Source organism: Sander vitreus, chromosome 16 (genome assembly GCF_031162955.1).
Source record: "Sander vitreus isolate 19-12246 chromosome 16, sanVit1, whole genome shotgun sequence".
NCBI lineage: Eukaryota > Metazoa > Chordata > Actinopteri > Perciformes > Percidae > Sander > Sander vitreus.
Genome location: NC_135870.1, coordinates 16834575 through 16845804, shown reverse-complemented (window position 1 = coordinate 16845804; position 11230 = coordinate 16834575). Strand labels below are relative to the sequence as shown.

The following is an 11230-nucleotide window of genomic DNA, read 5'->3' as shown; positions in this document are numbered from 1 at the left end:
CTCATTTCGCTAGTGCTTTATCAGGGAGGTGTATTCTCCTTTTGGCGCCGCTGCCACTGTGTGCTGGCTTCTCATCTTCTTCCTCCTCCTCCTCCTCCTCCTCATTGTGTTTCTGCAGGGAAATACAAGGCAAGGTCCAGTGAGAGTCTCGACTGGCTGCATAAAGACGCGCCTACTCCTGGTCGCGCACTTCTTAAGAAAGTATACGTGTCCGAGTCTCGTCTGAGCATCCAGAGGGGGTTTCATGGGAAGGATTAAAATCTCAGTTTGAACAAATAATCGTCCAGAGATGGTTCTTCAAAGGATTTTTCGTGCTGTCATTATGGGACCTCCGGGGTCGGGGAAAGGAACAGTGTCTGCGCGCATAACTAAAACTTTTGGACTGAAACACATTTCTAGTGGGGACATTTTGAGAGCCAACATCAACGCCAAAACCGGTAAAATAGCGACGTCCTATATCTCACACACATACCAAGGCAGATGTGATCTTAACTGAAATCTATGTCGACATATTTTTAGAAGCCAAGAGAGCCTGCAACAAGATTATTTCAGGTGTGGTCCTTAGAAATTTTTGTTTTCTGGACGTTATCACTGTTAGAAAAAAAAACTACACCTTTTATTGTCGTGCTGAAAACATAAGCAGATTATTATTACACACAAACGAGAACACTACAGGAAGTTATACTGTCGTGTAAAAAATACTCTCATTGAAGTTTGTTTTCTGGACTGCTGTGATAAGAGCACCACTTCTATACCAGTTTGATTTCGTATCTGGCTGACATACCACCGAGGTTGAATGGAATAATCGGTGTTCTTTTTAGCCAAGGTCAGTTGGTTTTCAGGGTTATGGAGCGTGCTGTTTTATGTTTATATTGGAAACACTTGAACTCAACATTACCTACTTCTCAATATCACCTTGGATGATAATAAGGAGAGTTGTAAAGATAAGAAAGACTGCACCTTTGTTCCTTTAGAGGAGGGCCTATAGATGAAGAGGTGTGTTTGACTGCTGTTTGACAGAGGGTCGAAATAATGCAAGGTTAAAGTGGGGTTAGGGTTAGGTCTCCCGCAATGACTGTTGTGCATTACAATCAAACTTAAACCTTTAATGATGCACACATGCCCCCCCCTCTGTTGTACGTACATAGGCCTACTGTACACATGTAGACATTTTCAAGCTCCTCAGTTGAACCAAATCATTGTATTGTCGGCAGCTGAGCAGTCAAAGCAGTTCTTTTTGACTTTCCCAGCTCGAATATGCCCAAACAGTCCATGGATCTGAACCAGTGACCTTAGATTCCTGAGACCGCCTCTCAAACCTTCTCACAAGACATACTGAACATTAACAATGTCTGTTTGAATGTATAACACTTTACATTGACACTTATCAGTAGCAAAATCCTCCTTAAATTGCACTTTGCAATACTTGCCATGCTAAACTGGTAACCATGCAACAACGCCTTTGCTTTCTAGAGAACTTGTTCTGGGTGCAGTGTGCAGGTCCATAGCATACTGGTGTGCCATCTTCATGTATTACATTTGTTATATCAGAGAAAACAGCAACTCATTTAGTCACATCAACATACTGTAGAATAGCGGTTGTTACTGTAATAATTTATTTTCTTTCTAAACTTCTAGTTGTCATATGTATTTTACTGTCAATTTTACCCTTTGATTTTTTTCTTATGGTAACATCACAGCAGTATTCAGCACATTCAGGTCATTTCTGCAAGGCTTGTCAGCAAATTCCTTTCTTCAGCTTCCTGCTTTCTTCTTAAAGTGGAAGTGATAGAAAAAAATAAATTCTCATTATCATTAGGTAGCTTTATAGCAGAACAATGTTGTTAAGTTATATATTAAGTTGTATTCAGACCCACAATGCCAAAACTGCACTGATGTATCAAATGGAAACTGGTAAGATTTTTTTGTGCAGTTCTCTGTAATTCAGCATGACATATTATATGTTTGGTTCTTTTCCCCCGACAACAATTCTGTAGTGTTATATAATTATTGGCTACAGGATGTATTTACAATGATGGACCCTTTGCAAAAAGGCCAGGGTGGAAGCGTTGAAGGTGGAAACGGCTACAAACATACAAACGCTTAGGCTATTTATTTTTTACTGGAGAAAATTGATGTCATTGATGTGTTTGGTAAGCAGGTATAGTTCATATTTTATACTGTGGTTCAAGTAGCCTTTATAAAGTCAAGATTCAAGAATTCTGTTAGGAAAAAACTGTGTTATAGACATTGTTATAAACAGCATCCCCATCTCTTTTTCTCTCTCTCTCTCTCTCTGTGTGTGTGTGTGTGTGTGTGTGTGTGTGTGTGTGTGTGTGTGTGTGTGTGTGTCAGAGCTCGGTCTGTTGATGAAGTCCTGTATTGATCAGGGTCAGCTGGTACCTGATGACGTCATGTGTCGTCTCATCCTGAGTGACCTGAGAGCAATGGGCCAGAGCAGTTGGCTGCTTGATGGTAGGACCACTAACTTCTCCTGGGAAACGATTGTTAGCCAAAAAGTATTATCAGCATTGTTTGTTAAAGATCTTCAGAATCAGAAAGGGTTTTATTGCCAAGTACGTTTTTTAACACATACAAGGAATTTGTTTTGGTGTTGTTGGTGCACGTCACCCATTCTTTAGATTGAATATTAAACAATATAAGTATAAGTATATTTACACAGTATGTATTAAGTTAAAAATAAAGAATAAATAAAGATATAAATAAAAAATAAAGAGCAAAGAGCATTACAGCAGAGAGAGAGAACAATGGCATGAAGGTGGAGAGTCAGGGTGGTTTCCGGGCCTTGTTAATAAGGCTAGTGGCGGAGGGGAAAAAGCTGTTCATGTGACGTGAGGTTTTGGTCCTGATGGACCTCAGCCTCCTGCCAGAGGGGAGTGTCTCAAAGAGTTTGTGTCTGGGGTGGGAGGGGTCGGCCACAATCTTTCCAGCACGCTTCAGAGTCCTGGTGGCGTAAAGGTCCTGGAGCGGCGGCAGATTGCAGCCAATCACCTTCTCTGCAGACCGAATGACACGCTGCAGTCTGCCCTTGTCCTTGTGGCAGCAGCGTACCAGGTGGTGATGGAGGATGTGAGGATGGACTCGATGATGGCTGTGTAGAAGTGCACCATCATTGTCTTTGGCAGATTGAATTTCTTCACCTCCGCAGGAAGTACATCCTCTGTTGTGCTTTCTTCACGAAAGAGCTGATGTTCAGCTCCCACTTGAGGTCCTGGGAGACGGTAGTTCCCAGGAAGCGGAAAGACTCCACAGTGTCAATTGTGGAGCCACAGAGGGTGATGGGGGCAGGTGGGGCTGGGTTCTTCCTGAAGTCCACAACCATCTCCACTGTCTTTAGAGCGTTGAGCTCTAGATTGTTTTGCTTGCACCAGGTCACCAGATGGTCAGCCTCCCACCTGTAGGCGGACTCGTCACCATCAGATATGAGTCCGATGAGGGAGGTGTCGTCCGCAAACTTCCGAAGCTTGACAGACTGGTGACTGGTGGTGCAGTTGTTGGTGTACAGGGAGAAGAGCAGGGGGGAAAGAGCACAGCCCTGGGACGATCCGGTGCTGATGGTCTGTGAGTCGGAGACGTGTTTCCCCAGCTTCACATGCTGCTTCCTGTCAGACAGGAAGTCATTGATCCACCTGCAGGTGGAGTCAGGCACGCCTAGCTGGGAGAGTTTCTCCTGGAGCAGAGCCGGGATGATGGTGTTAAAAGCAGAGCTGAAGTCCACAAACAGGATCCTGGCGTAGGTTCCTGCGGAGTCCAGGTGCCGGAGGATGTAGTGGAGGGCCAGGTTGACTGCATCGTCTACAGACCTATTGGCTCTGTAGGCAAACTGCAGGGGGTCCAGGAGGGGGTCGGTGATGTCTTTGAGGTGTGAAAGCACAAGGCGCTCAAAGGACTTCATAACCACAGAGGTCAGGGCGACGGGTCTGAAGTCATTAAGTCCTGTGGTCCTTGGCTTCTTGGGGACAGGGATTATGGTTGAGGTCTTGAAACAGGTGGCATGTGGCATGTCTTCAGCGAGGTGTTGAAAATGTCTGTGAACACTGGAGACAGCTGACCAGCGCAGTGCTTCAAGCTGGATGGGGAGACAGCATCTGGTCCAGCAGCTTTCCTGGGGTTCATGTCTCCTAAAGAGTCTGTTGACGTCCCTCTCATGGATGGAGAGTGTCGTCACTGAGGTGGGTGGGGGACCTTTATGGAGGGCACTGGTGGGAGGCCCAGGACCCTGCTGAGTTGGGGGAGGTGGAGGTGAAGCACAGTGGCTGTAGCTGTAGGGAGGTGTCGTGGGGGATGGTGGACTGTCCTTTTGTCTTTCAAATCGACAGTAGAACTCGTTTAGGTCGTTGGCTAGGTGTCGGTCATTGAAGGAGTGGGGGGTTTTAGGCTTATAGGTGGTGATCTGTAAGTCCTGGTGGTGGTGATAAGTCCTTTCCAGACAGTCGCAGAGTCTTTCGCTGAAAACTGTCGTTGGAGCTTCTCAGAGTACCGTCGGTTAGCCTCCTTCACTGCCTTGCTAAACTTGTACTTTGACTCTTTAAATCTGTCTTAAATCTTTCACTCCTGAACGCCTCTTCCTTACTCAGCCTTAACCTTCTGAGTTTGGCTGTGAACCAGGGTTTGTCATTGTTGTAACTCACCCTGGTGCTTGATGGAACACAGCAGTCCTCACAGAAGCTGATGTATGACGTAACAGCCTCTGTGTACTCATCCAGACTGTTGGTAGCAGTCCTGAACACATCCCAGTTAGTAGAATCCAAACACGACTGGAGATCCTCCACAGCCTCACTGGTCCACTTCCTTGATGTCCTCACTACAGGTTTGCAGAGCTTTAGTTTCTGCCTGTAGGCGGGGATCAGGTGAACCATGACGTGGTCAGAGAAACCCAGTGCAGCACGGGGGACGGCGTGATAAGCATCCCTGACTGTGGTGTAACAGTGATCCAGAATGTTCTCCTCTCTGGTCAGGCATTTAATATGCTGTCTATATTTAGGGAATTCATGAGTGAGGTTCCCTTTATTAAAGTCTCCAAGGACAATAACTAGGGAGTCCGGGTTGGTCCGCTCCACACACAGTATCATCTTAATACAATTGTATGATAATTCATGATATTTTAAATGTATTTCTTATGCTATGAAGTTCAAATCGTGGTATAGTTATTTTAAACATCCTTCCTTCTTTCCTGTACCTTCCTCTCTCCATCCGTCTCTACCAGGTTTCCCTCGTACAGCATTCCAGGCCGAGGCTCTGGATGACGCCTACAGTGTGGATACAGTCATCAACCTCAATGTACCTTTCCACACAATCAAACAGAGGCTCACCTCACGCTGGATTCACCTTCCCAGCGGCAGAGTCTACAACATAGATTTCAACCCGCCTAAAGATCTCGTAAATACATCCCCTCTCACCTATTACTCCTTCCTTGTTTACATTTCTGGTTTTCAGACATTATCAGTACAGAAACAATAGAATTGTTTCATTTTCATGCATGATACTGGAACTCCGGTTTCTGACTGTTTTCCTACATACGTTTTATGAAGATGTATCTCAGGTAAAATCATTTTTATTGAAGTTATTTTGATCAGCATCATTTTTATGCATGCTGCATCCTGTTTCCGTGACTACAGACAGAGCTCTCTGACGCAGGCAAATACTTTATGTAGAAAACAGTATCTGGCATCGACATTACCAAGTTCTCTTTAGCAGACTTTTTGTCCTTTTACATATTGCTTTTAACTTTCCAACATTATTTTTTTTTACATTTATTAGAAAATAACTAATGAAGCTAATATCTCCCTTGATTGGCTCAATTGATTGGTCTATCAGTAGACCAAGTATTATATATTATATATACATTTAGCCTATAACATACAGTTAGGTTGACAAAGTTTTTGAGCGCCTGTTTCTGTGAAACTGGTGGATGATTCATAGCTAATGCGCCTGTAGTGTACGTGTTCTTTCTGTGGCAGTGATTTGCAGCATGTTTTCTGCTAGATTTCCTGCATGGTCTGGAGGAGTAACACGTTCATAGTTAATCATTGGCTTCAGTCTACTCTCCACAGTCCTGTTTGAGAGAGAAGAATGTAACAGAAACGTGTTACATTCACAAAAAGTGGAATAGAACCAATCAGGTTAAGGGTTTAAAATGCCAGTATTTCTTCTTTCTTTTAGTTCTTTACCTTCACCTTTGAAAACTAATAGTGAAAACAGAGTTCATTTAATCAGTAACATCTTGTGCCAGAGCTCTGACTTAAGCTTTCAGAACAACTTGAATTCAGGTGTTGCAAATGTGAATCATTCATTTCATGCAGATCTTTTGGGACAGCACATTCACGCTGTTCCCTTGCAACCAAGAAGTGCTCTTTAGGGACTGTGCAAGCTCCCTGAGTAAACTGAAAACACTGTCAAATTCCTGGAACTGTATGCATGTTTCATAACAGCATGTACTGCTGTAATATACAAGAGGGTAGACTGAAACGATGAAGGGTTGTAGCTGGTCATAACATGAATGTTCCTCACACCATTCCCATGTGGTGCAGGTTTCTATTTGGATTGTCTTGAGATAGTAGCAAGATATTTAGAAACGCAGACTTTCAATTTTCCTTCTAGTCTAACTGATCATGTCAGTTCAAAACACCTGCTGCCGAATTTTAGTCATGCTAGCGTCTCCAGAGATGGCAATATTTGTCTGTTGGAAACCTAGTGAAACCTACTGACGTTTCCTTGAGCACTACCAAGTCAAACTCTTTATTTGTCCAGTACTTTGATTTATGACCAAACACCTGCAAAACTAATGACATTCCCATTAGCCTCAGCGGTACGTTGTGTTTAGTGTTTATTAGCAAATGTTATCGTGCTAAATTTAATTCAAATGATGAACATGTCAAACATTACCTGGTAAACATCAGCTCGTAAGCTTGTCAAAAAAATGATATAGAAGACAGAAATCCACTTAGAGATGAGATGAAGACCTTTCTCCGTAACATGTCCCAGGTGTAAATAATAGCATTGATGATGGCTGAATTCCATTTAGCTGATTCAGTTTCAGTGTCCCTGTATTGTAAATGCTGCCTCACTGTTACACTGTCATGACTTAACTTGAATAGAACCGAGCCATCGTTAATGTTATTAGTAACACCTGTGCTTTTCCTACTGTGAGTCCTACAAGTCAAAATGTCTGCTGTAAAACACAGGCCTGTAGTTTTGGTCAACATACTGTAAAAGATATAACGTTGTCATACTTTCTGCTACTGTTTCTGTTTGAGATCATTATTAGGGAAATAACCAATGCGCTATTCTGGCTTATGTTTAAACCCTGCATGTATACAATGGCAACATAGAGATGCCATGTCACACAGAGTTGAAATGCAAGAAATGGTGTTATCACTAAGTTTGCCCACATAATGTCTTTCAACATTATTCAGCTTTGCTATTATCAGCATCGTGGCTCCTTTTAGCAAGTGGCTTTTTCTTGAGCAGTGTTTACATTCCAGTTCCTGTGCGGTATCTGGGTTTGGGCTGGAAAACTCCTACGGTTATTGACTAGTACAATAGCTGGACGTTACAGTGCCTCAAGCATTTCTTAAGCAACTCTGTCTCAGCAGGTTTCTCACATTTTTTTGGTAAACATGTATAATATGATAATTGCTATTATTATAGAGCAGGAATGACAAAAAAACTCCATTTGCAGCTTGCCGAAAACATGCATTTAAAAGTACTATTACAGCATGTTGCAGAGTTGTAGTTTTTAACTAATTAAGTCGGCAACAACGTGTTTGTGTTTTCTCCAGGGTTTGGATGATATAACAGGGGAGCCTCTTGTCCAGAGGGACGATGACACACCAGAGACAGTCACACGGAGACTGAAGGCCTATGAAACCCAGACAGAGCCTGTCTTAGAGTATTACAGGTAGTACACATGAATCAAAATACGTCCACCTACTTATGTATATGTAGAGGTGCTTATTACAGTTACGTTACAGTTATTTTGCAGCCCTACAAAGAGACCATGAGGAAAAATGGGCAGATGTTTGACTACATTACAGCACAATATCTCACTGAAGTGTACTCCACAGAAATGAACCACCTTAAGTCCTCCCTACAGATTCCTCACAGTTGCTCGCATGACAACAAATTGTGTAAGAGACACATTTCAAAATGACACACTGCTATTAAATGAATATAAAAAAACATTTAAAAATATATTATCTTTACCAGTATCAATAAAATCCAAGAAAAAAATCCCCAAAGTACAAATACTAGACTGAGGCTGTGGACCCAGTTTGCAAGTACATGCATCGTAGTTTCTATTTCTGGACTAATTAGGCAGTAAAACAGATTACTGTGTGTTCCCTCAAACCCTAGGGATGTGCTTAGCTAGCTAGCTAGTTTGTGAAGCTGTTTATCATTTAAAGGAAGTACAAACAAGTACAGACTGGGACTAAAAGTGGACAGAGTGTTCACTTTAGAGGATGGAAAATTACTTTGATTGCTGTTTTAATATGTTTTATTTGCTGTACAGCATATATTAAGCTAGTAGTGACAGTTCTCTGCACATTAAAAAACTGATGAAGTGATGCACATATTTTTCTAATTGCTGTGTCGGAAAGGCAGTTTACATAGTAACTGTAAAAAAATAAATAAAAAAAGATTTCTGTTTCTTTTTCCTTGCAGGAGTAAAGGTGTACTACAGATCTTCTCTGGGACTGAAACCAACAAGATTTGGCCGCACATCGAGGCTTTCCTTCACAGAAAACTCTCCCCCGTTAAACAGAAAGTTGCATAGAAAGCCTGAACAGAGCAAGAAGGGTTAAAGTTTACCGGCATAAACCACTCCGTAAGAGTGCAGATGTTGTTGGAAAAACTCCAAAATGTCTCTCAAGTTAGGTTGGTAAACTCTCAGGATGTGTGCATAAAATCCTTAACATTAATCCTTAGCATTTCCACAGATTGTCTCTTTATTTAATCATGTGCCTTTATGAAGCCAGTAGACATTACTGAATCTAATATTACGGTAACGTTTACAAGAAATTGTAAATTTAAAAAAAATTACTAAAATTACAAAAACGACACTGAAAACAATGGGCAAACACAAGAAGATATTTTGAGCAAAATGAAAGATTTTTCTGTTTTCTCCATTAGAAATCCTTTAGAACAATTACTAAAGGGAATTGTGCCATGTTCTACAAATGACTGTATATTAACTTTTGCACTCAAGTGCCTTTTGCTGCTTTTAGAATGTAACAGGTAGCTCAGTGAATTTAGTTTGTAAATATGTTTTATGAATATGGACCACAGATTGAATGATGTATGAACCACACTTGTTATATTGAATATTTTTAATTAAACATTGTGTAACAGCTTCTTTTAACCACCTTAAGTCTCAATTGTGTTGCCTCTGAAATCCACATTGTTTTATAGGCAATCCATGTTAAGATTGTAAAAGAAAAAGTTCTCTCAGGTCCAATTCAGTGGCTGGTTCAGATGAGTTTTATTCACTGCACAGTGGAGACAGAAGCTCACAAGTAGCTGTAGGATTCTCTCTGACCAGAATGAGTTTTCTGGTCAGGGTTTTATTTATATTAATATATAGAGTTACAGAAAGTAACAGAATAACAAAGCTGAGAAGGCATTGACTCACAAAACTATCTGAGTAGATTTGCATAGACCCAATAATGTCTGCTCAAACTACTGATAAGCGGTCCTTTGTTTAAAGAAGGAATTAACTCCACTGGAGCTGGTTGGTCCTTAATTTGAATGAACTGTGAACCCGCTGGAGTTAACAAAAGGTCTCACCAACAGTGACCCAAGAACAATGCATTGTTTTAACAAGCTATACAAAAGGCAGACAGACTTCATTAACACTGAAGACACTAAAGTTTGTTTTTCAGAGAAAATAATAGGAACTTAATCAGTGAGCACGAAAGAGGATATCAAGATAAAATAAGACTAAAACTGCTAGGTAATTCATTTTCTTCTACAATGACCAAGTCTATAAATGTATACTGATATTTCCCATGTGATGTGATGTGTCTTACTGACTTAAACTGAATTACAAATGTATAACTTAAAACATTCAAAGCACAGTTTGCACAGGGCTATCATCTTGTTTGAAGATATCACAGTTCTGCTTTGCATTTAAGTCTGAAGAATGTTTCACCATGTTAACAGCCACAAAAATGCTAGCTTGCCTTACAAATGTAGCCTACTGTAGATTAATTTATGCAGTGAATGTTTCCTGAATTGTACTGTGTACATTTCTAAAAGCATATCTCCTCTTCATAGACAACTTACAACTGTATCATTAGGACTATTTATTATGAAACTCAATACACTTCTGATTCTAGTTACTGTATGTAGTATATTATTGAACACCAAAAACAAGCCGACTGGATAACTTCCCAGTCATTGTTTTATTTGACTATTTTTTTATAGTAACACCCCTGCCCCTAAAACAGACAGTTTTCTAGAACACTCGAATGAGTCAGACTCATCACGGACAGGTAAAAAAAAATTTTTTTTTAAAAAGTTTAAAAATTGATGCAGCAGAAATGGTACTCCCTAAACTTGGTATTTCACCTGGATGGTTTTGCAGGATGTGGCAGTGCAGGCTTCAGCGAGCTCTTAGACCGTCTCAGCCCGCTCTGAATGCAGAACAAAAATCCTGAATTGAAAAATTATGGGCTAGTTGTATTTATAAAGTTCGGGAAATGAAGCAAACTAGACTGAATAACACATGCATACAATGCACTATGAGATCAGTTTATTTAATGCATGTTAAGTATGAAGGCATGCAGAATATTTTATACTTCATGTTTTTTATTTATTTTATACTGGCATGTACTGTATTGATGCAAGATACTACATTAATATCAGCATATCATATGTGTATAGATTTTTGTTGGACATAAGTTAGTTTTTCTAAATGTATAAATAATATTTGACAATGTATCAGCAGTAAGGCAAAAGTTCTGCAGGAAAGTCTAGTCACGGTTTCAGCCGTGCCACCATCCCTTAGATATTATTTCACAGCATAGCTGCACATTCATTTTTCACTGTCTTGTAAAGCTGCCATACTGGTTCTTTATTGCAACAATGAATAACAGGTTTATGGAAATTAGTAGTACCCCGATAAAAAAAATCCTTAATCCTCAAACTTAAGGAAATGTATTTAGCCTAGGTATTATCAGAAAAACAAAGACGTTCTCATACACAATAG

General features: G+C 40.6%; 1 protein-coding gene across 1 annotated transcript; it reads left to right on the top strand.

Annotated features, from left to right (window-relative positions):
* The first annotated feature begins 38 nt into the window (after positions 1-38).
* ak3 (adenylate kinase 3) lies at positions 39-9386 on the top strand. The gene is made up of 5 exons (XM_078271864.1): positions 39-437; positions 2356-2475; positions 5228-5400; positions 7803-7921; positions 8686-9386. The coding sequence occupies exons 1-5, from the start codon at positions 290-292 to the stop codon at positions 8795-8797; spliced, it is 672 nt and encodes a 223-aa protein (XP_078127990.1). The 5' UTR covers positions 39-289; the 3' UTR covers positions 8798-9386.
* The last annotated feature ends 1844 nt before the right edge of the window (positions 9387-11230 follow it).

Bases quoted from the DNA above. Each gene is read 5' to 3' on its own strand.
- ak3 (XM_078271864.1), top strand. From the start codon at position 290: ATGGTTCTTCAAAGGATTTTTCGTGCTGTCATTATGGGACCTCCGGGG. The intron at 2,476-5,227 runs GTAGGACCACTA...CGTCTCTACCAG, and splicing joins GAGCAGTTGGCTGCTTGATG to GTTTCCCTCGTACAGCATTC. The intron at 7,922-8,685 runs GTAGTACACATG...TTTTCCTTGCAG, and splicing joins CCTGTCTTAGAGTATTACAG to GAGTAAAGGTGTACTACAGA.